Source organism: Onychomys torridus, chromosome 8 (assembly GCF_903995425.1).
Source record: "Onychomys torridus chromosome 8, mOncTor1.1, whole genome shotgun sequence".
In the NCBI taxonomy this organism is placed as follows: Eukaryota; Metazoa; Chordata; class Mammalia; order Rodentia; family Cricetidae; genus Onychomys; species Onychomys torridus.
In genome coordinates this window covers 64,027,793-64,053,428 of record NC_050450.1, presented here as the reverse complement: position 1 = coordinate 64,053,428, position 25,636 = coordinate 64,027,793, and the positions used below count along the sequence as shown (strand labels likewise).

General features: G+C 49.8%; 1 protein-coding gene across 2 annotated transcripts in view; it reads left to right on the top strand.

Annotated features, from left to right (window-relative positions):
* Positions 1–25,636, top strand: part of Doc2b (double C2 domain beta) — a 35,108-nt gene that overhangs the window by 6,385 nt on the left and 3,087 nt on the right. Inside the window, exons 2-9 of one of the 2 annotated variants that reach the window (XM_036196109.1) lie at positions 2,561–2,640; positions 7,025–7,099; positions 8,393–8,502; positions 8,592–8,718; positions 11,976–12,133; positions 24,151–24,232; positions 25,149–25,245; positions 25,533–25,631. In XM_036196109.1, coding sequence (XP_036052002.1) covers positions 2,561–2,640; positions 7,025–7,099; positions 8,393–8,502; positions 8,592–8,718; positions 11,976–12,133; positions 24,151–24,232; positions 25,149–25,245; positions 25,533–25,597 — 794 coding nt within the window. In that variant the 3' untranslated portion in view covers positions 25,598–25,631. Of the gene's footprint in view, positions 1–2,560; positions 2,641–7,024; positions 7,100–8,392; positions 8,503–8,591; positions 8,719–11,975; positions 12,134–24,150; positions 24,233–25,148; positions 25,246–25,532; positions 25,632–25,636 lie in introns of those variants that run through there. The other variant, XM_036196108.1, reaches the window with a different exon arrangement.

Here is a 25,636-nt window from a genome sequence, read left to right as displayed (position 1 = left end):
GGATTTGAACCTTTAGAGTGCAACAGCAGGTATCATCCTCCACACTCACGACTGCACTGGAGAAAGCGACAAGATCACCCTGTTGGGATGTAGGGAACCCGACACACTTCCACATGTCTCTCAGAACAAAGGGAAGAGCCCCTGGTGTACCCACTTCCCTCCAGACACAAAGGCTATCATGATGTGGCCTGCCTTTGTTACTAAAGGCAGACACAGTCCAGATGCCTGTTCACTTAGAATCCATCTAAGATTCAGTGCAGAACCTTGATGAGGGCAGAGGCCCAGCCCGCCCTTCATCCCAGCATCTCTTCAGCCTTCAACCCCATCTGCCAGATGCCCATGGTTATGATGTCCCCTCCAGGTCCCTCGGAATACTGGTCAGCTATTATCTGTTGGTTCCTACTATCTCGGGTAAAGCATCGCTTCCTCCAAGAAGCCCCTCCTGGGGGCCCCATTCACACAGGCCCAGGGTCCCTTCTGAAGCTCTCACAGCTCTTGGCTCCCCAGACAGTATTGTGACCTGTCCAGCAGCTGGGAGCAAATCGGGGGGGTTGGAGATATCTGAGCATGTGTATCTTGCTGTCTGGGGACTTCAAAGGTTTCCCTCAATCAGACTCTTGCTCTCTTGCTGGGAACCCTCGGGACATGGCAGGCCACAGCTGTAGAAGTGACTGTTCCTAAGGTGGCAGCTGAACCCAATTATTGCTGCATTCTCTGCCTGGCTCTTGGGACTTACCGATGCTCTTGAGAGACTTGTAGGCAACTGCAGGAGGACCCAGCTGGCTTGTCGCTGCCCACTGAGGACCTCCCGAGGCCAGGAAGACCAGGGAGCTATAGTGTCACTTGTCACCTGGGCCTCAGTCAACAGCCAGACACTCAGGCTGGTCAGGCCCCACAGCCTCTCAGAGCTGTCCTCTGCCTTCTCATACCACTGTGTGCCATCGCTCGTGTGGGGGGACCCAAGTCATCTGGTTCACCATAGTACCACCAGGGGACAGGACAGACTGCACAAAGTGGGGTTCGAGACCCCCTTTCTGAGCCACCTAGTTGCGATCAGGTTACCATTCGTGGGCCCTAGGTGATCCACCCAGAATCCCTGAGCCTCCTCATCGGACAGTGGCAGGGTGGAGTGTTTGGTAGGGAGAGCTAGATAAAGAGGCTGGCATATTGTAGCTGCTCCGTTGTCCCACACCGGCCATTGAGCTGGATACAATAACATTCTTCATTGGTTAATTTTTCTTGCTAGGAATTGACCCCAGGACCTCTACTACTACTAAGCCCAAAAGTTAGTGAATGGCACACCCTTCCACCTTCACCTGTTACCTGGAAAGAACGGTAATGCTGTTAACACATGCAGACCTTTACTGTCTTTGGGAGAACTTAAAATGTTTGATTCTGCTGTGCTGTGGATGAGCTGAAGGCCCAGCACAGGCCAGTGATCTGTCCCAGAGCCACACTCCTTGTGGGTTGGCCTAGTGATGGTCAGTTTGAACCTGTGCCTCCACCCTAAATCCACCACCAGTGGTCCTCAGCACCGTGGATCTGTCCACTTCCTTAATCTCCATACAGAAGTCGTCCGTGTAATTTAAAATGGCTTCCGTGCCATCCCGTGTGGTTCCGCTAAGCCTTGCTGTAAGCATATTTTGCTTGCTTTAACTAATTCCAGCCATTTAGAAGCAAAAATGATGTTGCCTTTTAGTTTGTACAGCAGTCTGAAGACAAAAGCTGGAGACAGCTGGTGTCCGTGGGGACAGAGACTGTCACCTGTGCACTATGTGAGCATGCCAGGAAGCCAGCTCCTCCAGAGTCATGTTCACATGGTCTCTTTTTTAAATTAGTTATTCGCTTATATTTATTTTATTTGTGTGGTTATTATGTCTCCATGCATGTCTGTGCCCCACTATAATGCCTGGTGCCCACAGAAGCCAGAAAAGAGAGTCAGATCCCCTGGAACTAGAATTGCAGATGGTTGTGAGCCACTGTGTGGGTGCTGGGAATAGAACCCAGGACCTCTGGAAGTGCAGCCAGTGCTCTTAACCATTGAGCTATCGCTCCAGCCCCCAACATGCACATTTTCTGAGGACTGTGATGGACATATTTGCCTTATGGTTCTTCTTCCAAATAAACTTTATTTATTCATTTATTTATATGCTAATTTTTAAGATAGGATCTCATTTTATAGCTCTGGCTAACCCGGAACTCACTTTGTAGACCAAGTTGGCCTCTAACTCAAAGGGGTCTACCTTCCTTTGCCTCCCAAGTGCTGGGACCAAAAACAGACACCACCAAATAAATCTAATCTTGAAAACAATGTGACTGTCAGGCCAGCGAGATGACTCAGCTCCGGTGACCCGAGTTAAAGCTCCATACCCCAGCTCCATGGTGGAAAAAGAAAACTGACTCCTGGCCCCCACATGCACATGCTGGTGCATGTATGTGCACACACATGCACAAATAAACACATGTAAAGTAATCATAATGCAGCTACTGAAGCCACCCAAGGGAGGGTGTTGCTCCTCCCATCCAGCTGGTGTGTGACCCGCATCTCCTTCACCCACAGCCGCCCTGGGTACGCTGGACTTCAGTCTGCTCTATGACCAGGAGAACAACGCCCTGCACTGTACCATCAGCAAGGCCAAGGTAGGCCCTGCGCCAGCCACCAGCCACAGTTGGAGCCTCAGGACGGGGACAGGGTCCTGCCTGTCCTTTCCGTCTAGGCTTCCTGGTGTCCCCGCTGTATGGGGGTGCAGCTCCCCACTTCCCAGACTGACTCTGCCGGTAAAGCATGTGGGGAAAGGCGTTTCAGAGTGGAGAGTGCGGGAGGCCAGGAAGAAGGGAGAAGGTAGGGGGGCCTATCTTGCAGAGTGTATGTGGGAGGGGAGAGTTGATTGGATGCTACTGTCTCTGCATCTCCCCATGCCCAAGTTCCAGCCCCTAGGCTCCCTGAGCCCCCAAGCAGCTCCTGTACTGAAAACGGCAAGGGCCATGGTAGAAAGCTAGGCCCAGGCAGGGTGGTAGCCACTGGACCTGAGCGGCAGAGGCCCTGCGAGCCTTGCTGAGGGGAGGCGTGGACATCTGCAGACCCAGTGTGGCCTGGTCAGGTCTTACCCCTGTGGTCCTCTGCGGATCTGCCCTTGAACCCGTGTCTGTTCCATGTTCTCAACCACATTCTTCCCTTCACACTGCTCCCTCTGGGAGGAAGGTGCCAAAATTGATGTTTTCCCGAAAGGTAAGGGCCCAGGTGGCCAGTAGAGACCCTAGTAGAGCTTTGGAAGGGCCTGAGCCAGCCCAGCACACATGGAGTAGCTTTCAAGTGCTGTCAGGACTAGACTTCAGCCAGCATCCCTGCCCTGCAGCATCTCTCTGTGCTTCTTTCTGACCCACCCTACCACTGAGGGGCTGCTCTTGGCTCTGTGCCTGCCTAGAGGGATAACCCTCACCATACTGCTATCCAGCCTGGGTCACTCCTATGGGAGGCCATGGGCAAGCCTGAGAACTATCTCCACTGGCTTGGGGCCCAGGTTGGGTACTTGAAGGCCCAGTCACTCCACCCTGTGTCTCTGCCCACCCCACTGGCACCTTTAGGCTGTGATAGCATAGGGAACAGAGCTGAGCTCCTGGTGACCCCAGCCTGGAAAGGTGGAGGCAGGCTGCAGAGCCAGGCAGAGCCCCCCCCGCCCCTTAGCAGAGCTTGTCCATGCTTGGGGACCAGCTAGCTGTCAGACCACTCCAGTGAAGCCCAGATTTTCCTCCCCATCTCTGAATCCGGGGTTCCTGCTGCTTTCTCCCTGCTCCAGGTGTGTGTCTATGTGTATGTATGTCTATCTGTGTCTGTATGTATCTCTGTGCCTGTGTGCGCAGATTACGTGGGTATTGGTGTGCACAGAGGTGAGGACCAGAGGCATCTGAACCATGGTGGCCCTGTTCTTCTCTGTAAATGTCTACAAAAAAGGGGACAAGCCTAGGAAATCCTGGGGCCCCAAAGGAGACCCATAGAGTGTAAGCTGAAGCAGGGCCCAGGCTCAGTCTTTGGGGGAGTCCTCGGAACAAGGATTCCCAGGCTGCACTCACTCTCACTTGGTTTCTCAGTTAGTTTTGTCTCTGGGATAAACAACTGACCAAAAGCAGCCTGGGAAGGGTTTATTTCATCTTCCTGCTTTTAGTTTATCATCCAGCAAAGTCGGGGCAGGAACCTGGAGGTAGGAGCTGATGCAGAGGCTATGGAGGGGTGCTGCTTACTGGCTTGCTCAGCCTGCTTTTTTTGTTTGTTTGGTTTTTGTTTGTTTGTTCCAGACAGGGTTTCTCTGTGTAGTTTTGGTGCCTGTCCTGGAACTCGCTCTGTAGACCAGGCTAGCCTCGAACTCAGAGATCCACCTCCTGAGTGCTGGGATTAAAGAAAGGCATGTGCCACCACTGCCCAGTCTCAGCCTGCTTTCTTATACATGCCCAGGACCACCAGCCCAGGGGTGGCACCTCTATGGGTCTCCAAGAAAATGCACCACAGTCTTCCCACAGACCCATCTAGTGGGGACATTTTCTCAATGAAGGTGTTTTCTTCTCAATGACTCTAGCTTGCCTCAGGTTGACATACAACTAACCGGGGCACTTGGCCACCCTCACCCCCAGGTGAGAATGTGTCTCAGTTTGTTATCCATAAACAGGACTCACCACACATCCTGTGTGGCTGCTGAGCCATGTAGAAGTAGTGCACTGAAAACCTGGCATTTTGTCAACCCCCGTCTTGCAGGGTAGTGCCCAGTGAATGCATCTATCCACAGGTGGACCTCGGGCACTCACCTCCGAGCAGTGCCCAGCAAAACCCCAAAGAGCTACAGTGCTGGAAGACCAGTGTTACTCCCCCATACCCTGGTTCTTCCAAGGCAGGGTTTCTCTGTGTAGCTTTGGCTGTGGTGGAACTCACAGAGATCCACCTGCCTCTGCCTCCCGAGTGCTGGGATTAACAGCGTTCGCCACCACTGCCCGGCACAGTGTTACTTAATTGTGATAAAATATCACTCATGTGAAACTTAGCGGCGGAATGCCGAGATGGCTGTGTTGCTTCTCCACTGCCCCTCTCAGAGCCTTCTCAGCTTGCCAAACTGAAATTCCTTGCCCACAAAACAGCTGCCTGTCACCCCTTGCCTCTTGTTGCCCGGCCCAAGCTGCCCCTCCCCACGGTCTCAAGGGACCATGCAGTTTCTGTCCCTGTGTACCAGGCCAACTCACCAAGTGGTGTCTGTCCTCCTTCAGGCTGAGCACTGAGAGCCTCAGCTTTGACTGTCCAGAAGGTTCCAGTCCCAAACGCCTAGCAAACAGCACCTCTGGGCAGTGCAGGGACAACAGGAACTTGGTTTGAGGACAGTCTACCTTCCTTCCTGTCCCCTGGGTGCTGGCAGTACTGTCCCACACAGCCCCTCCCCTGTCCCTCTCTGAGACAGTGGCATCTGCTTTGGTCTCATGGAAACACAATAAGCTGATGGGATCTGCTGTAGATCCCCTTTCCTACCTCTGGCTGAACTCAGCCTCCTATCCCCTCTCCTGGATTCAGTCAGTGCCTAGGGGAGACCTTGCCATGCTGTAGGAACAGCCACCCAGCCTCTGGCTGAGCCCACCAGCCCTTGCCTCCAGCCCAGTGTGTGGCCCTCTGCTGTGTCCAGGGACTTGCCAGGTAGAAGGGTACGGCCGTAACAAGGGGCCACATCACAGGCTGGGGATCCGAAGGACAGAGCAGATATCATTGACATCCTAGCATGGCAGCTGCCCCCTGCCCTAGCCAGTCCTTCTGGGTGCCCAGGCCTCACAAGTGGGACCTGCAGTATCCCTGGTTAATCTCCTGGCTCAGAGATCTACAAGAGAAAAGAGGAAGCATGAAAGCATTGTAAACAGGACAAACGCGTATGCAGGAATTAGAGAAATAAACCAGGAGCCCTCAGCTATCCCCACCAGATCCCCCAGGACACCTGCTCATTACTCCCTGGGGGTGAGGAGCCACCAGGGGAGAGCTAGCTGGTGTGAACGGTCACCCTTAGCAAGGCACACACACTGCCTCCAGGTCAGGCCGCAGTAGCACTGGGCCTGGCCGAAATCCCCACTCTTGCCCCAGCTGCTTCTCTGATATCTTCTAAGGGCATGAGCATGGGATGGAAGTCCCATCCCTCAGCCCTGCATCTGCATCCCTCCTTGCTCGGTTCCACTCAGACTGTGGGAAAGAGTAACTCTTTACCTGGAATAAAGCTGAGACTGCACAGTGCCTGGTCCACTAACTCGGAGGGCTGTGCTCTGGCTCCCAAACCTGGGCCTGGGGCCACAGCAGAAGAGAAGGGATAGGTGGGTGCCCTGCCTGGAAGCTCCTCCAGGCCCAATGAGCTAGACCTGGGAGAAAGGTCTGGGGCACCTGGCCCCGAAGCCGAGCCATCCCCCTCCTCCACCCATCTGGAATGTGGGCCATGTACATACACCTCTGCTGCCTCCCTAGCTCCTGTGGGCCTTCATAAACACAATTCCCAGAAGGTTAGCTGAGGCCCTTGTGGGTCCCCTCCCCTGAGCTGTACATTCCTGGGCTGGCGACTGGAATCAAAGTTAGCAAGGGGTGCCATCTTGTGGAAGGACCCTCCATGGCAGGCAGCCTGTGACTTCCAACTAGCAAACGCAGACGGAAATAGCTGGCAGTCCAGACTTGGAACCAAGTGCCTTCCCAGCTGCCACAAGGAACGTGAGGATGAGTGCAGAGCCAAATCATGGATACTCGGGGTCAGAGGAGGAGGTCCCAACAAGGAGTAGTGTCAGAAAGTGGACAGAGAGACCGGTCTCCCCAGATTTAGCGTGAGCTGTGTCTTCTGGATTCGGTTGTCAAGAAGGTAGAGAGTGAAATGAGTCGGGGCCAAAGTATGGGGGGGGGAAGCTCACCCCCCACTGGCCTCTGAAGACCTCCCATCCTCAGGGAGATTGGAGATGTCAGGGAGGAGGCCCAGTCAGCAGGCCCTTTGTGTCCTTCTGTTAACTCTCCTCTCTGGTCTCTACTCAGGGCCTGAAGCCGATGGACCACAATGGACTGGCTGATCCCTACGTCAAACTACACCTGCTGCCTGGAGCCAGCAAGGTGAGGGCTTCCGCCCCAGTCATGGCACTGGCGTGGCGCTCATGGCCTCCCTGGGACCTCATGAGTCCGTTACCTGTCTGCTGTTTGGGCCCCGAGAATGTCTAGGTTACATTTCATATGAAGCCATTTTAGCCTGAGGTGCATATTATATAGAAAAAAAAAAGGGACTCAATGGGGTCAGGTGTGACGGCACACGCCTTTAATTGCAGCACTCAGGAGGCAGAGGCAGTCAGATGCCTGTGAGTTAAAGGTCAGACGGCTAGACATACCTAGTGAACTCCAGGCCAGCCAGGGATGCATAGCACCTGCCTAAAAAGGAAATACTGTTAAACAGGTTTCTTGGTGGCAGGAAGGACCTGTCAGAGCCTTCAGTGTGGTGATTCTGTGGCTTCATAAAGGGGACTGAGTGGGTAGCATTAGCCTGGTTTATTTGACCACAGAACCCCATTCCTGCTCCCCTGCTGGGTGGCCCAGCAAGCAGATGAAAACGCAGAGGCTATAGTCTACCCACAAGGCTTTCATTAGGAAAGCATGGATCCCAGGCAGAACGAACAGCCGGAGTAAAGGGAGGGATGGGGGCATCAGGTGATCCGGGAACGTGGTCCAGTTGTTGTTGGGGACACGGCCAGTCTTGATAGGGAACTCTTTTGCAATGGTGTATGTGGAGGTGGAGAGCATCTTTGGTTAAGCTAATGCCTATTAAGCTGGACACTTCAACTTCCTAATGGGAATGAGACAACATGGTGACTTCCTACCTCATGCAGAACCACCCTGTAGTCATCACCTCTACCCTGCTGTTGTCACGGGGGAGGGGGATGCTCCTCATGTTAGCTTTCTGTAGCTACCTCAACCAATTCCCACAGCTTAGCCGTTTAAACACACCGTCGCCTCCCTGTTCCACGGGTCATCAGCCAGACAGGCTGCACTGACTAGACCAGAAGATGCTAGCATGGCTGGTCCATGCTGGGGACAGTCATTCCCTTTCCTTTCCAACTTCCCCAGTGGTAGCCCCTGCCCTGTGTCTGAAGCCAGCGGAGTTCCCGCTGTGCTGGTCCTGTCTCTCTTGGCTATCTTGTGCTGTCAGAGACCTCTGTGACCGCAGGGGCCACTCACATGCCTCCAATAAGCTTGCTGTTTTTAAGTCAGCAAATTGACAGTGTGGGTTTCACCTCCTGCCTCAGGTATCCTCCACTGGGTCAGACGACGTCTCTGCGGGTGGAGGGAGCAGGCTGGCCAGCTTTTTGGCCACACTCATTCAGGACCAATAAGATCCCTCTCTCTCTTTTTTCCAAGGCAAATAAGCTCAGAACAAAAACTCTGAGGAACACTCTGAACCCCACATGGAACGAGACCCTCACTTATTACGGGATCACGGATGAGGACATGATCCGAAAGACCCTGAGGTGGGTGAGGGCCCCTGTGCCTACACCCCACCCGGGGACACCCTACCACTTATGAATTCCCACTGACTGTGGAAGCCACTCGCCCCCAGGATCTCCGTGTGTGATGAGGACAAATTCCGCCACAATGAGTTCATCGGCGAGACTCGAGTGCCCCTGAAGAAGCTGAAACCCAACCACACCAAGACGTTCAGCATCTGCCTGGAGAAGCAGCTGCCGGTGAGTGGAGGAAGGCTCCGGCACCCCAGCCAAACAGGAGTTTACTGAGCTTCTGCCGTGTGCCGATGCTCTCTGTTCTAGGCACCGTTGCAGGGACAGAGAAGGGACTCGATGCCTGTTGATGGCACAGAAGCAAGGCTAACTGGTGGAGCAGAGAGCACAATGGATGGAGCAAGCCTAGAAGGGGACACCACACAAGTGGCAGGGAATCTTCACTTTCCATAGAGGTGGCTAAGCTAAGGTACATGCGGAGGGTTAAATCTAAGACCTTGTGTGTGTGTGAGCAAGCACTCTACCACTGAGCTACATCCTCAGCCCCTTTAAAATTTTACTTTTGCAAATTTTAAATTTTTCATGTGTAGTCTGTGTGTGTACAGCAGATAGATGTGTGAATGTGTAAGCCTGTCGTCAACATGGAGTATCTTCCTCAGTTTGCTCCCCACGTCATTTTTTGAGACAGGGTCTCCCACTGAAGCCCATGCTCACTAACTGGTCTGGCTAGCCAGTGAGCTAGGATTCTGTCTCCACCCAATAATAGGGTTACAGATTTGTGCCACTCTGCCCAGCTTTCCAATGATGCTGGGGATCCAGACTTGCACAGCTGGCACTTGACTGCCTGAGCTATCTCCCCACCCCGTTTTAACTATCATATGAAACAGAGCCTTGCTAAGTTCCCCAGGCTGGCCTTGAACTTGTTCCGTTGCCCAGATTGGCAGTGAATTCCTGATTCTCCTGTCTCAGCTTTCTAAGAGTACAGGTAGGTTCCCTGCCTGCTGGGCTCAGGCTAACCAGAGCAAAGGGAGGAGGAAAGGGAGGGCTGGAACCAAGTACCAGATAGAATGAATGGGGGCTGGCTGGGGACAAAGGTGGTTCCAGGTCTGGGGCCTGGGCGTACAGAGGGAGGAGAGAGTCATTCACTAGGGGCAACTCAGTTGGAACACGTTTGGCTGGGAGTGCCGTGAGATGCCCAGAGGAGACAGCACATAATTCTTTCTTGACATTGTAATTGTTTGTCGTGACGTCAGGGCAAATCTGACCCAGTTGCCATCAGCAGCTGAGCCCTCTCAGAGTCTTGGTGTCTGTTTCTCTCTGATCACTCTCTTGCCTACCTTCTCCACTCAGCGCTCCTTCATCTTGCTTATAGGGGCTGAAGGGCAGAGTCTAGGGGAGCCTCAGTGCTCAGGGCCAAGACAAGCTAAGCCTCCACTGCCCAATGCTCAGGACATGACTCTCTCCCCAAACCCTGAGCCAAGGGAACAGCAGTGGGGAGGAAGTCCAGCATTTAACCCCTGTACACCAGGCTTGCCAGGGCCTGGAGCCTGGGACATGGCCACTCAGCAAGCTAGGCCCAAGCCTGGCCCTAGGAATCCACCCTGTAGCTGAGATACTGCCTATGTGCGTGACCTCAGATTGTATTCTCATATCACATTCTCTCAAGTGCAGATGGGTAGAACCTTTGCTGGTGTGGTATGAGTCACTTGCCGGGGTGACCCAAATTTTCCAAATGGCCTTCACCCCTCAAGAAGGCACTACCAGCTCCTATGATGCTTTGTGGCCCATGAGTCCTGACCTCGGATACACACAAGACTCAGTGGGGCGTGGTGGCGCCTGCCTTTAGTCCCAGCACTTCAGAAGCAGAGGCAAATGGATCTGAGTTCAAGGCCAACCTGGTCTACTAAATGAGTTCCAGGATAGCCAGGGCTACACACAGAAACCTTGTCTTGAAAAAACAAACAAAACAAAAACAAAAAACCCAAGACTCTCTGTGCACATGAATGCATGAGTGAGTAGGGAGTGTATGTACACGTGTGCACACTGTGTGTAAGTGTGTACATATGTGTGGATTTGGATGCATGTGTGTTCCGTGTGTTCCTGAGGCATACTCTGGTCATTGCTAAGCCTCCCTTGAATTTGTTATGTTGCTCATTCCAGCTTGGAGATACACAGTGACCACAGGGGTGACATTTAGGATAGCCACTCTGGTTGTAAGGACATATTTTGGTGGTTTTAGGTTTTATACTCTATATTACTTGTTCTAAGTAAATACCTGGTTCAGTGGTGGTCAAATGAAACAGTCTAAAGTATGGTAGTATCATCTGCCTTTGAAAGCATCTCTGCTTGTATATACTACATGCAAAGCCCAGAATCACACACCTGTACTGTTGTTCATGACTGAGCATTGGGTTGAGAAGGATGCCGAGGCTGTATTTGAATTCAGGGCAAGTGCTGGGATCAATTAGCCATGTCTGCTCTGGGCATGAAAGTTGGAGAAAGGCCTGTGGGTCACAGGCCTCCATCCCTTCCTCATCTCACAGGACTCTCATCTCCAGGAAGGTTTGGACCTGGCCACACAGGGACTCAGGTTGGTCCCAAACAGAGCACAGCTGCAGGCAAAAACTGAGCCTGTAAAAGGAGAGCCTGGCAGGTCCTGAGGAGGGGACCCTCAGGGCATGTGGGCTTCCTTCCACCTGTGCATGTCTGGATGACTTTAGGGGAGCATAGGAAATGGAGAAGACTCCTGCTGTCAGGACGTGGAGGAATGGGATGTGGAGGCCTCAAGCTAAAGTCTCAGCCTGAAGTGGGTCCTCGGCCTGCTTGGGAGGGGCTAGGCATCTTCCCACCAGACTCCTAGCTGCCTTGGAGATCAGAAAGTAGCAAAGCTCTGTCATTAGGCTGTGGTGGTGGGGGGGGGTGGCACTCTGCAAAATTCCTGGGAGTAGGTGAAATGGAGCAAAGACATGGATGAGGACCTCACTAGCTCAGAGTTGACGTCCACAGAGAGGCTTGAGTGTGAAGAAGGCAGAGCAGCCTGGGGCAGGCCTCCTACCTGGGTGGCAAATGCATCAGGCCCTGCAGACCAGGCCATCTCTGCCCCTGCCACTCACTTCTCCTGCTGTAGGCAAAAACAGCTTCCGGAGAGATGGAAAAGGAGGGGCCAGGCTATGCTCCAGAAAAATTTTACTTAAGGACACAGAAGTTGCCTGCCTGTCTCCCCTCCCTCCCTCCCTCCCTCCCTCCCTTCCTTTCTTTCCAAGCTGGAGATGGACCCAAGGACCTCACTTGTGCTAGGCAAGTGCTGTACCACTGAGCTGCACCCCCCTCCCCAGCCCCCGGGTTCCATAGATCTTTATATGTCCCAGCCTGGCTGAGCCTCGGCAAGTAGACACCAGGGGAGTGGGGTCATGGCTGGCCTTACTGCTTAGCCAAGAGGGTAGAAGCAGACCAGGACAGCAGAGTGACCACCCTATCTCCTACAGGTGGACAAGGCAGAGGACAAGTCCTTGGAGGAGCGAGGCCGCATCCTCATCTCGCTCAAGTACAGCTCCCAGAAGCAGGGCCTGCTTGTGGGCATTGTGCGCTGTGCACATCTGGCCGCCATGGATGCTAACGGCTACTCAGACCCCTACGTGAAAACGTGAGTGTGCGCCCAGGCCTGTGCCTGGCTCCCCTGCTTTCCTGTGTGGCTGGAGCTAGAGCCCAGCATGACAAGCACTAAGAGGGTTGCCTCAGAGCTTTGGGGCTTTGTTCGCCAGGGTGTTTTCTTCTGGGTTCCTTTTGTGACTCTGGAGTTAAGTGCCAGCCATCCCATTTCACAGATGGGGAAACTGAAGCCTGCAGAGGAGGCACCCACTGGGAGAGAGAACAGTCCTCTGTTTTCGGTGGTAGGAGAACATGGTCACATACATTTCAGGCTGCCCCTGAATGTACTGTATAGCCAAGGATGACCCTGAACTGGATGGAGATCATGCTGCCGCTACCTCCTGATTACTGTAACTGAAGGTGTGAACCACCACACATGAACATGCAGTGCTGGAGATCAAACCTGGGGCCTAGGGATGCAAGGTCACTAGTGATCCAGGCTCACAAGCAAGTTGGAGGAGGCAGGGCCAGTGCCAGGAGGCAAGAGATGAGGGGGGGGCAGCAAGAGACCTCTGCCAAGTCTTCCTGTGTGTGCCCAGCCCTGTGTCTACCCTCCCTACCACTGACAGTAGCACTAAGGACAGACACTGGCGAGAGTTTGTACAGTGGCCTGGGTCCCACAAGAATAGACCTGGCTGGGTAAGGCTGCACTCAGAGATCCAGGAGGCAGGTAGAAGTGGGTGACCTTTTGGAGACGTAGTGGACAGATGCCACAGAATCCACCCTCGGTGCTTGGAGCGCTTCATAAATGATGTGAGTTGTCACTGAGTTCACAGGGATACTCTCCAGAGAGGAGCCATGGGCAAGAATTCAGCTCCACTCACAATCCCTGTAACTTAGTTCCAGGGGCTCTGATGCCATCTTCTGGTCTCAGAGGGCACCAAGTATATACATGGTGTGCATACATACATGCAAGTGCTCACCGATTTAAAAAAAAAAAAAAAGCCTTCTTCTGAGCATGTGCAGACTTCTCCTTATCATTATTCCCTAAACAACAGAGTAATGGCCATGTATGCAACATTTCCATGGCTTAGGTATCAATACATAACCTAAAGACCACTTAGAAGTCTGTGGCGGGCTGTGGCAGGTTCTGTGTGGGTGCCAGCTTATTTAATGTAAGAACTTGGGCATGTACAGATGTGCCCTGGAGTCCATCTTCCACAAACACTGAGGGCCACTGTGCTTCTTGAACCATGCAGGGCAATCCTGAGTGGAGACAGGGAGGCATGGGGCAGCAGGATTGGAGGTCAGCAGGGTCTGTCCCCTCCACCTGTCACACTACATTTCTCTTGAGACAGAAATGAGTTGCGGAACCAATATGGCATGAACACTTTAAACCGCGTTCCGTACCAGTCTGCTGGGTGGCGCAGAACCTAGGGTCTTCCTTGGTGCTGACTTGCACGAACAGACTGACTGAAGCCCTGACAGGATGCTTTCACAGCTCGAGGCTCCTCCCTGCCACTGAGACCATGTCAATTCTTGTTGCCTATCTCTGAGTACTGATGAGGAACAGCTGGAGAGGTTAGTACAGGTGATGTTCCTTCCTTTTTCTTTCTTTGAGGGATGGAGAGTAGGGATTGAGGCAGGGTCTCACTATGTAACGCAGGCAGGCCATGAACTTGTAATCTTCTTGCCTCAGTCTTCCAAAAACTGGAACTCCAAGGGTGCACCACCAAACCCAACCCTCGGATGGTTGAATCTGAGGGTCTAGGACCAGCAGAGACAGAAAGTCAGCTGTTCTGCTCTTACCCTAGAAGTTCCTTAGCTCCTGGCATCCTCTGGCCTGTTGTCTATCCCAGTAGCGGCTCTTGTTGGTTGTTTTTGCCCTTTTGGGGTACCGGCCACCCATCTCCCAAATAAATCACACACAGGGGCTTATTCTTAATTATAAGTGCCTGGCCTTAGCTTGGCTTGTTTCTTGCCAGCTTTCCTTAACTTAATTATCCCATCTAGGGGGGTGGGAGGACGGAGGAGGGGGGTCTGTGGATAGTATGTGGAGTGAGTAGAAAATGTCTTAATAAAGAAAAATGAAACAAAAAGTCTTCCAGAAAACATGAAAAAATTATCCCGTCCACCTTTATGTCCCTGGACGTTTCCCATTCTCTTGCTTCTGTAAATCTTACTCTTCCCCCGGGGCCTCCTCCTGCTCTCGATACCTCCTCCTTTTTCTCACTCCTCCATCTCTGCTCTTGCTCCTCCCAGATTTCTCCCTCTAGTTATTCTCTCTGCCTGCCAGCCCTGCCTCTTTCTCTCTCCTGCTGTTCAGTTCCTTATGAGACCATCAGGGGTTTTAGACAGGCACAGTCACACAGCTTCACAGAGTTAAACAAATGCAACATAAGCAAAAGTAACACGCCTTAAAATAGTATTCCCCAACAGTCACCTTCCCCAGATTTCACAGCAAACATCAGATGGATGCTGCCTCAGGCCAGGCTTCCTCTGCAATGAATGATTTGTCCAAGGATCACCCACACAGTATATGTACTGGAGACTCCATGGCAGCATAGCTCTCAGCATGTATGTAAAACATGAGTTCATTGTTGATCAGTTTGCCAGTTGAAGGTAGGTTGTTTAAATTTTGCATGATTGTGTGTAAAGCAGCCATTGACATATAATTCGGGCAGGGCTGTGCACACATGAAATCTCAGCACTTGGGAGGCAGAGGCAAAGGGTGGGGGATTCAAGACCAGCCTGGGCTAAACACTTAGTTCCAGGGAAGCCAGGCTGTATAGGAAACTATGTCACAAATACAAAACAAATCCAGAAGTGTTTGTGTCAACATACATTTTCATTTCGCTTCCTTACCTCCAGTCTTTCTTAACATGTACTTTCTTCTTCTTCTTCTCCTCCTCCTCCTTCTTTTTTTTTTCTCTCTCTCTCTCTTAGAAACAGGGTTTCTCTGTGTAGTTTTGGTGCCTGTCCTGGATCTCTCTCTGTAGACCAGGCTGGCTTCAAATTCACAGAGATCCACCTGTCTCTGCTGCCGCCGCCGCCGCCACCACCCAGCTAACATGTACGTTCTAATATGTGTTTTAACAAGCCAGTATTGTTTCTCTCCGTTTAATTTGATGGTGGCTGTTGGCTTGCTGTAAATTGCCTTTATTATGTTTAGGAATGTTCCTTGTATTCCTGATCTCTCTAAGACCTTTATCATGAAGGGATGTTGGATTTTGTCAAAGGCTTTTTCAGCATCTAATGAGATGATCATGTGTTTTTTTTTCTTTCAGATTGTTTATATGGTGTATTACATTGACAGATTTTTGTATGTTGAACCATCCTTGCATCCCTGGGATTAAACCTACTTGGTCATGGTGGATAATTTTTTTTTGATGTGTTCTTGGATTCGGTTTGCCAATATTTTGTTGGGTATTTTTGCATCAATGTTCATGAGGGAGATTGGTCTGTAATTTTCTTTGTTGCATCTTTATGTGGTTTGAGTATCAGGGTAATTGTAGCCTCATAAAAAGAGTTTGGTAATGTTCCTTCTGTTTCTATTGTGTGGAGCAATTTGAAGAGTATTGGAATTAGTTCTTTGAAAATCTGGTAGAATTCTGCACTGAAGCCATCTGATCCTGGACTTTTTTTTTTTTTTTTTTTTTTTGGTTAGGAGACTTTTGATGACTGTTTCTATTTCCTTAGGGGTTATTGGTCTATTTAAATAGTTTATCTGGTCTTGGTTTAACTTTGGTATGTGGTATCTATCCAGAAAATTGTCCATTTCTTTTAGATTTTCCAATTTTGTGGAGTACAGGTTTTTGAAATATGACCTGATGACTTTCTGGATTTCCTCGTTGTCCGTTGTTATGTCTACCTTTTCATTTCTGATTTTGTTAATTTGGATGCTCTCTCTCTGGCTTTTGGTTAATTTGGCTAGGGGTTTGTCTATCTTATTGATTTTTTTCAAAGAACCAACTCTTTGTTTCATTGATTTTTTTTTGTACTGTTCTCTTGGTTTCTATTTCGTTGATTTCAGCTCTCAATTTGATTATTTCCTGGTATCTGTTTCTTCTGGGTGAGTTCGTTTCCTTCTGTTCTAGAGCTTTCAGTTGTGCTGTTAACTCATGGTATGAGATTTTTCCATCTTCTTTATGTGCGCATTTAGAGCTATGAATTTTCCTCTTAGTACTGCTTTCATAGTGTCCGATAAGTTTGGGTATGTTGTACTTTCATTTTCATTATTTCTAGGAAATCTTTAATTTCTTTCTTTATTTCTTCCTTGACCCATTGGTGTTTCAGGTGGGCATTATTCAGTTTCCATGAGATTGTAGGCTTTCTATAATTGTTGTTGTTGTTGTAATCTAACTTTAAGGCATGGTGGTCCGATAAGATACAGGAGGTTATTCCAGTGTTTTTGTATCTGTTGAGATTTACTTTGTGACCGAGCATGTGGTCAATTTTTGAGAAGGTTCCATGGGGTGCTGAGAAGAAGGTATATTCTTGTGTGTTAGGATGGAATGTTCTGTAGATATCAATTAAGTCCATTTGAGTCATAACATCAGTTAGGTCCTTTATTTCTTTGTTAAGTTTCAGTCTGGTAGATCTGTCTTTTGGTGAGAGTGGTGTGTTGAAATCTCCCACTACTAATGTGTGGGGTTTGATGTGGGTTTTAAGCTTTAGTAATGTTTCTTTTATGAATGTGGGTGCCTTTGTATTTGGAGCATAAATGTTCAGAATTGAGACTTCATTTTGGTGGATTTTTCCTGTGATAAATATGTAACGTCTATCCTGATCTCTTTCGATTGATTTTAGTTTGAAGTCTATTTTATTAGATATTAGGATAGCTACACAAGCTTGTTTCTTAAGTCCATTTGATTGGAAAGCCCTTTTCCAGCCCTTTACTCTGAAATAGTGCCTGTCTTTGAAGTTAAGGTGTGTTTCTTGTATGCAGCTGAAGGATGGATCCTGTTTTCTTATCCATTCTGTTAGACAGTGTCTTTGTATAGGTGAATTGAGACCATTGATATTGATGGATATTAATGACCAGTGAATGTTAATTCCTGTTATTTTGTGTGTGTGTGTGTGTGTTGTGTTTCCCGTCTTTGGTATTTGTTGGTGTGAGATTATCTATTGCCTGAGTTTTCATGGGTGTGTTTAGCTTCTTTAGGTTGGAGTTTTCCTTCTAGTGCTTTCTGTAGGGGTGGGTTTGTGGTAGGTATTGTTTAAATCTGGTTTGATCATGGAATATTTTGTTTACTCCGTCTATGGTGATTGAGAGTTTTGCTGGGTATAATAGTCTGGGTTGGCATTTGTGGTCTCTTAGTGTCTGCATAACATTTGTCCAGGACCTTCTAGCTTTCATAGTCTCTATTGAGAAGTCTGGTGTTATTCTGATGGGTTTGCCTTTATATGTTACTTGCTCTTTTTTCTTTGTGCTCTTCATATTTTTTCTTTGTTCTGTATGTTTAGTGTTTTGATTATTACGTGGTGAGGGGATTTTTTTTGGATCCAGCCTATTTGGTGTTCTGTAAGCCTCTTGTATCTTCATAGTTATTTCTTTCTTTAGGTTAGGAAAGTTTTCTTCTTTGATTTTATTGAATATGTTTTCTGTGCCTTTGAGTTGGTATTCTTCTTCTTCTATCCCTATTATTCTTATGTTTGGTCTTTTCATGCTGTCCCAAATTTCTTGGACGTTTTGTGTTACTACTTTTTTGTCTTTAGTGTTTTCTTTGACTGATACATCTATTTTCTCTATTGTGTCTTCAGTGTCTGAGATTCTCTGCTCCATCTCTTGTATTCGGTTGGTTATGCTTGCTTCTGTAGTTCCTGTTAATTTACTCAGGTTTTCTATTTCCAGCATTCCCTCAGTTTGTGTTTTCTTTATTGTCTCAATTTCAATTTTCAGATCTTTGTTTCCTTCATCTGTTTAATTACTTTTTCTTGGCTTTCTTTGATTTCTTCCAATTTTTTGCTTGTTTTTTCTTCCATTTCTTTAAGGGAATATTTTATTTCCTCTTTAAGGGAGTTTTTCATTTTCTCATTAATGGAGTTTTTCATTTCCTCTTTAAGGGAATTTTTTTATTTCTTCTTTAAGGTCCTCTATCATCTTCTTAAAGTCATTTTTAGGATTGATGTCTTCTGCTTCTTCTGCCTTGGCATGTTCAGGTCTTGCAGGTGTAGATCACTAGGTTCTGATGGTGTCATGTAGGTCTTCATGTTGTTGCCTGTGGTGTTTGTTTGTTTGTTTGTTTGTTTTTTGAGACAGGGTTTCTCTGTAGCTTTGGAGCCTGTCCTGGACTAGCTCTGTAGCCTCTGCCTCCTGAGTGCTGGGATTACAGGCATGTGCCACCACGGCCTGGCTGCCTGTATTTTTGCACTGGCGTCTACTCATCTCTTCCTCTGCTCGGTGCAGGCGGTGTCTGTGTCTGAAGGTGCCTCTCTTATTCTAATGGTTAGTCTTGGTTCACTAGGAATTCTTGGTTAAATTGGTGCTGTTGGGCTCTGTTTCTTCAAGGGCAGCTTAATCCAATCAGTGTTAGTGGGTTCTATCTCTGGGAGCAGTTGTTCCCAGTTGGTGTAGGGTGTGCTTATGGTTTCAGTGGTTGTTAGGGGTTTTTTTTGTTTTGTTTTTTGTTGTTGTTGTTGTTGTTAGTTATTTATCGCTTTTACCCACGAGGAACACGTCCTGAACATGACAAATCCACAGAAGAGCTGTTTTTAATATAGGATAGAGGATAGAGGGGACAGGCCTGTGTGAAGCACACACATGAGTGAGGAGAGGAGAGAAGAGAAGAGAAAAGAGGAGAGAGAGAGAAGAGGAGAGAGAGAGGAGGAGAGGAGAGAAGAAGAGAGAGAAGAGACCTGTGCAAAATGGCCCCGGCTTTTTAAAGAGTGAGCCACGCATGCGTACAGGACAACATGTGGCTACTCCACGCATGCGCGTAGATTACATGGCTGCACATACTTGCTTTACGCAACCATGTAAAGCCACGGAGTCCTAGCCACGCGAGATGTTCTGACCTGGAAATGGCTATTTTGAACCGGAAATAACTAGGTGGTCCACCGGGAAAGCCCAACCGTGTGGACATGTTGTGATTTCCCATCATTCCCGACTCATGTTCTTAAAAAAAGAAAAAAAATGTGGATAGATGGGTATGGGGCACCGTTTCTCTCAAAGACTGCTTTAGGCTGAATGGTGGACGTTGATTAGTTCTTGGGGGAAACGGGGAAGCTGCCTCCTGAAGTCCTGGGATGAAGTCCTGCAGCTGTGTCCATCCTCCATGGTGTGGCTGGTCCTGGGATGAAGTTCTGTCATGCCTTGTCCTGCAGCTGATTGTCCTTCATGGTGTGGCTGGGAACCTTCTGTCTGACAGGACACTGGTGACATAAAAGCTTAGAGAAAAGACTGATTATTATTTTGTTTTTGGAGTTGACATTTATCTGAGGTAGATCTGGCCTGTCTGGAGACATGTTAAAAAGGTGGCTGTGATGTTTTAGTACTCTGCTTAATTTTTACCTGAGACAAGCCTTATTTAGGGCAGTTTATTTAAGGCACCTGCTTGTTTTGTTAGTTTAGCATTTGGGATACACAGGTGATCAGTTGTTGAGTATTGAACAGTGATAGATTGTTATATCCTTACCGCCTGGATATTTTAATGGTCCCTTTTGCCTCCGGCCCTGTGTGGCCCTAGGTGGAAAGGAAAGGGGTGATACCTTATTCCTCTGGAATTGGTGACAAGGCAGTGGATCCTGGTGTCCTCTGATGCTTGAGAGTGGAAGAGAACTTATTTTTTTTAAATTAGGGACAAGGCAAAGATCGTGGCCCTGTCTGTATGCACATGAGAAACACAGGCAATAACTTTAAAGTGAGACAATGAGCTCTTATCTTAGTTGGAAATCTTTTTTATTAAGTAACTCTGAAAGTGCAATTAAATCTGGTGAGGTAAGTAAGGCTGTCCTCTGTTCCCGACAATAGAAAGGAGCAGTGACATCCTAAAACTCCCAGGACTGAGTCAGTGGCTCTGGTGTCCAGAAGGAAAGAAACTGATCGCTTCCCTGCTGAGTTCTGGGTTCCCAGCCGTGTCTGTAGCCAAGCCTAGGTTTGCTAGAGGTCTTAGCTTGTTGTACCCATGCATCTTGGCGCCCGGGGGCAGTCAGCTGACTGGTTGTCTTTCTAGGCAGCACAAGGACAAGGCTGTTGATGGGCAGGGCATTTGCTAGCCCGTGGCCTTTTTCATTTAAAACAGGGACCCAACAGCTTTCAGGAGTCAGCGAGTGCCAGCATTTGGCAATTTTGTATTATAAACTTAATTGTTTAGATCTCAGCTGCTTTTAGACCCATCTGTGGTTCTCAAGGCAGTTTGAGAATGAGTGGGTGGAGTTAAGGTGAGTTAGGGCGAGTCTTAGAAACCGCCCAAGTCCGTGCATTTGAGCCCGCCCACCGACGGCGTGGAAGCCAGACAGAAAAGGTTGCACGTGGCAGACGCCTTAGTGGGAAAAGAAAGAAAGGGTCTAGAGCTTTAGCAGAAAGCTTGGAGATGAAGCAACTCTTATTTTCCCATTCGCTGGCTGAAGTACCTGCCACACTGTTATGTGGTCAGGTTTACCGGTACCCGTCCCATCCGCCAATGTAAGTGGGTGGTATCCGCCTTCTGTCCCATGGCTGTAGCTGAGTGAAAAAATAAAAAATTAAAATAACAAACTGGGATCAGACTCCAATTTTGGGCATCCCCAAAGAATGGAGAGAGATCTAAGAATCAGCTCAAGTTTGCCATCCTCTTTGTCAAGGGATGGGAAGGGCTGAGACTGTGCTGCAGTGGTCTACCCGGTAGACCCCAGACAACATTTATGCTCGAGCAAAATGTGCTTGCCGTTGCCAGCACAGCCTGGACAACCCCCGGGATTGTCCGTCGTAAACATATAGCTCAGATTTCAGCCATTAGAACAGCAGACTCACTGTAAAAAATCATGGCGGCCAACTGGAAGCGCGTGCTGGTTGGCGGAAGAATCACAAGCCATGGTTACCTTTCGAGAGCTTTATTGAGAGAAAGAGAAAGCTAAGATAAAGAGCAACTCTTTCCATTCGCCTGTTCGCTGGCCAGAATTAGATAACTCCCGTAAAAGATTGGGATTTTTTTTGTTATTTTTTTAAAGCATACTTGGGCCGTCTCTCAGTACAGAGACGGATAAGCTTAGGAATCTTTAAGTAAAGCCTCAAGAAGACAGCCTAAGGGATCGGATTGGAAGCCTTATTTCCCATGTCTGCAGCAGAGAGGCAGAAAAAAAAACCAAACATGATCCGGAGCCAAGACCTCCCAGAGGCTGGACAGATCTCGGGCACAAGCTGTCTTATCAGCTCATCAGCTGATAAGCGCCCCCCTCACTGTGTGAAGCAAGGACTCCCCGGGAGCCCTTAACACCCAGCCGCCTTGTTGGGCGAAGAATGTGCCGGATTCATACAGCCCCAGGACGCACCCCATGCTGGTGGTCCCATCGCGAAAAAATATCTCAAGCTGCAGACGTGGGAGGTGGCTGGAAATCTGGGCCCGAGATGGGGGCCGGCCGTAGCCAGTAAAGACCATGGCCGGGGGTTTCCCTGTCTCAAGAATAACCAGTGAGGCGCCGGAAGCTCAACGGTCGTTCTCACGGATCCAGGAAACTGTTTACGCTAGCCGAAAAGGGGAAAACTCACCAATCAGTAGCGGTGTTGCATGCGGATTTGTGCGACCAGGCTAATGGAGAGTGATCTGTCGCGAACGGAGCAGAGTTCCCGGATTGTGTAGCGCAGAGTTTCTGTCCCTGGGAGTGAGGAGAGGAGAGAAGAGAAGAAGAGGAGAGAGAGGAGAGGAGAGGAGAGGAGGGGAGGGAGGGGGGAGGGGAGGAGAGGAGAGGAGAGGAGAGAAAAGAGAGAGAGAGAGAAGAGGAGAGAGAAAGAGAAGAAGAGAGAGGAGAAGAGACCTGTGCAAAATGGCCCCGGCTTTTTAAAGAGTGAGCCACGCATGCGTACAGGACAGCATGTGGCTACTCCACGCATGCGCGTAGATTACATGGCTGCACACACTTGCTTTACGCAACCATGTAAAGCCACGGAGTCCTAGCCACGCGAGATGTTCTGACCTGGAAATGGCTATTTTGAACCGGAAATAACTAGGTGGTCCGCCGGGAAAGCCCAACCGTGTGGACATGTTGTGATTTCCTATCAGTTTCATTTTTGGTTTTTGTTTGTTTGTTTTTGGGGGTTTGTTTTTGTTTTGTTTTGGTTTTGGTTTTGGTTTCGGTGGGGGAGTAGGGAAAGGTAGCTGTCTGGTCTCTGGGACTCCAATGCATAGGGCCTAGGAGCTGGAGATCTGATCTGCCAGTCTGGAGATGGAGGCTTACCTGTTCTCAGTCTGTGAGGTGAATACTTACAATTCTGGTGATCTGGTTCAGTGGCTGGGCAGCGCCACCTTTTGTGTTCTCAGGTCACGTTTTGCTCCTTCGTCACCTCCTCAGCTGCTCTTGTTTCCTCAGACTGCAGACTGTAGGCTTCTGAATCCTCTCCCGGATGGGTTTCAGCTGGGCAGGGTAGTCTCAGCAACACCTCCAAGTTGTTGGGTTTCGCAGGCCCTGGGTTGGCCTCAAACAGTGTTCAGATCCGTTCTGGTCTCGTCCCACGGAGATGGCTCCTTCCCCGGGTGCTGGGATTAAAGGCGTCCCTGTTCCAAGCTCTTGATTAAGAGCTTGTTTTCACTAACTCCTCAGTGGATGGTAGCTCAGTTTCTGGTTTTTATGACAACTGTGTCTCGCCCGCTAACCGCTGCTCTGCCTGCCTCTGCTAAAGTGTTTTGTTTCTCATGACAGGGTTTCTCTGTGTAGCTTTGCACCTTTCCTGGAACTCACTTTGTGGACCAGGCTGGCCTCGAACTCACAGAGATCCTCCTGCCTCTGCCTCCCGAGTGCTGGGGTTAAAGCCCACCAGTAAGGATTTTTAAACAACAGCACTCAGCTTTTCCAAGGCCAAAGTTTGGCAAAAACCAGGCAAGAAGCTTTACTCTTGTTGGCAGGCCTCTGGACATGTTAACCCTCGAGGAAACTAGTCATTCACTGTGTTGAGGTCCCCAGTGCCAACCACTTCGCAGAAACAAGGCATGTGTCACACAGTTGTCTGTGCAGGGACAGGGTGGGAGATTCCACGAAAGAGAGTTCAGAGGCCTCCTGCATTCCCAGCCTGTGAATGACCTCCCTGTCGTGGAGAAAGAGATTGAGCCTGGCTTCCAAGCACCACTCTTGCCAGCCATGTGACCTTGGGCAAGTCACCCCACCTCTCTGGGCCTAGGGTGGATTAAAGCCTGTGGAGGGGCCAGGCAGTGGTGGTGCATGCCTTTGATCCCAGCACTTGGGAGGAAGAGGCAGGTGGATCTCTGAGTCCAAGACCAGCCTGGGCTACAGAGTGAGTTCCAGGATAGCCACAGGTACACCAAGAAACCCTGTCTTGGAAAAAAAAAATCTAAGGAAGGAAGGGTACGAGTTTCACCATCCCTCTGGAAGAATCATTCCCGATAACGGCCAAAAGAGAACCTTCCTCAAGACGCCAACGAAGGAATGATGCTTGCCCAGCTCAGAGCAGCTGCTGAAAAACGGAATTTTACACTTAAGAAGAATGGAGTTTATGGTGTGTGAATTCTTAATAAATCTGGTGTTGGGGGTGTGTGTGTTTAAGCTCTTAGCTCTTGGGGCTGGAGCTAAGAACAGCTTGTAGAGCATTTGCCTTATATGCAGGAGATCTTGGGTTCAGTGTCAAGCACTGCAATGTCCCCCATGCCCCCCACACACACTTAAAAAATAAAACACGACAATTCCTGAACAAAGGACAAACCCCGATTTACAAAACTGGCTTTCCTGTGGGAGGTGCGAGCTTTGTAAAATCAGGTTTCCAGAGAAAAGAGCGATACATCCTCTTCTGGGGACGCAGGTGTGCTTGGGTAACATGTAGCCACCTCAGGGTTGCCCACAGGTGGGCAGACTGGGCACTCTGCTAGCACCTTCCGTGGTCCACGGCACTCCCTAGCCTCTGACTGTACCCAGTTATCATTCCAGATACCTGAAGCCAGATGTAGACAAGAAATCCAAGCATAAGACCGCAGTGAAAAAGAAAACACTAAACCCAGAGTTCAATGAGGTACGGCCAGGCTGTGGGGCGGCTGGGCTTCACAAGGGGTGGGGGGCTCCCCTGGGAGTCTGGAGGGGCCTGGTTTTCAAAGGGGGCATTGTGGGAACTGGAAAGTGATAATAGGGTAAGGAGCAGCTGCCAGAAGCGCCCTCAGTCATGCTGGCTAAGGCGCCACCAGATTGCTCGGCAACTGGGATGCACATGGGACTAAGGAACCTTCTAGAAGGTCGTGTTGACAGAGGTAGGGATGAAAAGGGGGAATGTTGAACAGCTCCTGGGTTCCCAGTTCCCTTCTAGATGACAGGGTTTGGAAGGGAGGTATGAAGAAAATGGGGAGACACTCTAGGTGGGATGTGAGGATTCAAGACACCCCAGCAGACGTGGCAGGACAGCTGTGAATACAGTCAACACAAACCATAAACTTACTAACATACTGTGGGACTTTTTTTGCAGTTTCTGTTTGGAACTCAATTGCACAGTTCTCAAACTTGAACTTTGTAGATGAAAAGGTCACAGCACTGTGCCTAAAGGCCAGACAGGACAAGTGGGTGCCCAGGTCCTCAGAACAGAGGGTGGCACACAGACCTGGGGGTCTTCACAGGTTGGGAGAAACACCAGAGCGCCTCAGGCCTGACTCAGCCCAGGACTCACAGGCAAAAGCAAGGCCAGCCCCAGAGGACAAGGGGAAGGATGAGAGACTCTTCACTGGACGATTAATTGCAGCCAGGGGGTCTCGCAGCATCTGGGGGCAGCTTCTGGGACAGAAGGGCAGGGGCGTGGAGGGTGGGGCCTGCTTAGTCTCCCATCAGGCAGAAGCCGGCAGACTGGCTAGAGGTATCACACACTGACCACTTCATCCTTCAGCACATCACAGACCCCTCTCAGCCACGTGGCCTTGGCTCTAACACCCTTTTCTGGCCAGCAGGAGTTCTGTTATGAGATCAAGCATGGAGACCTGGCCAAGAAGACCCTGGAGGTCACTGTCTGGGATTATGACATTGGCAAATCCAATGATTTCATCGGTAAGGAATACAAGGGAAATGCTGTTTAGCCTTGCACCTGTCCTGGGCAGATATGGGTCCAAGAACCACTTACCCCTAGTGAATGGGACAGCGGATACTCCCTGGACTGTCCTCGTGACAAGAGACAGGCCCAGAGAGGGAAGGGACCCTGGGAAGGGCCCACAGCAGTTTGTGGGGGACCTAGAGTGATGATGGCCAGCACCTGAGGCTGGACTCAGAGCCCGAGTTTCTGGTGGGTGTGACACCAGCGCACAGTAGGCCACTGTAGCCCTTCCTTCCCTTTTCAGACCCTAACATGTGTCATGGCACCCTGCCCCACACTGCTCTGGTCCCTGGCAGAGGAAGAATATGACATAAAGCACTGGACCAGGTGGGCAGGGTGTGGCTGGAA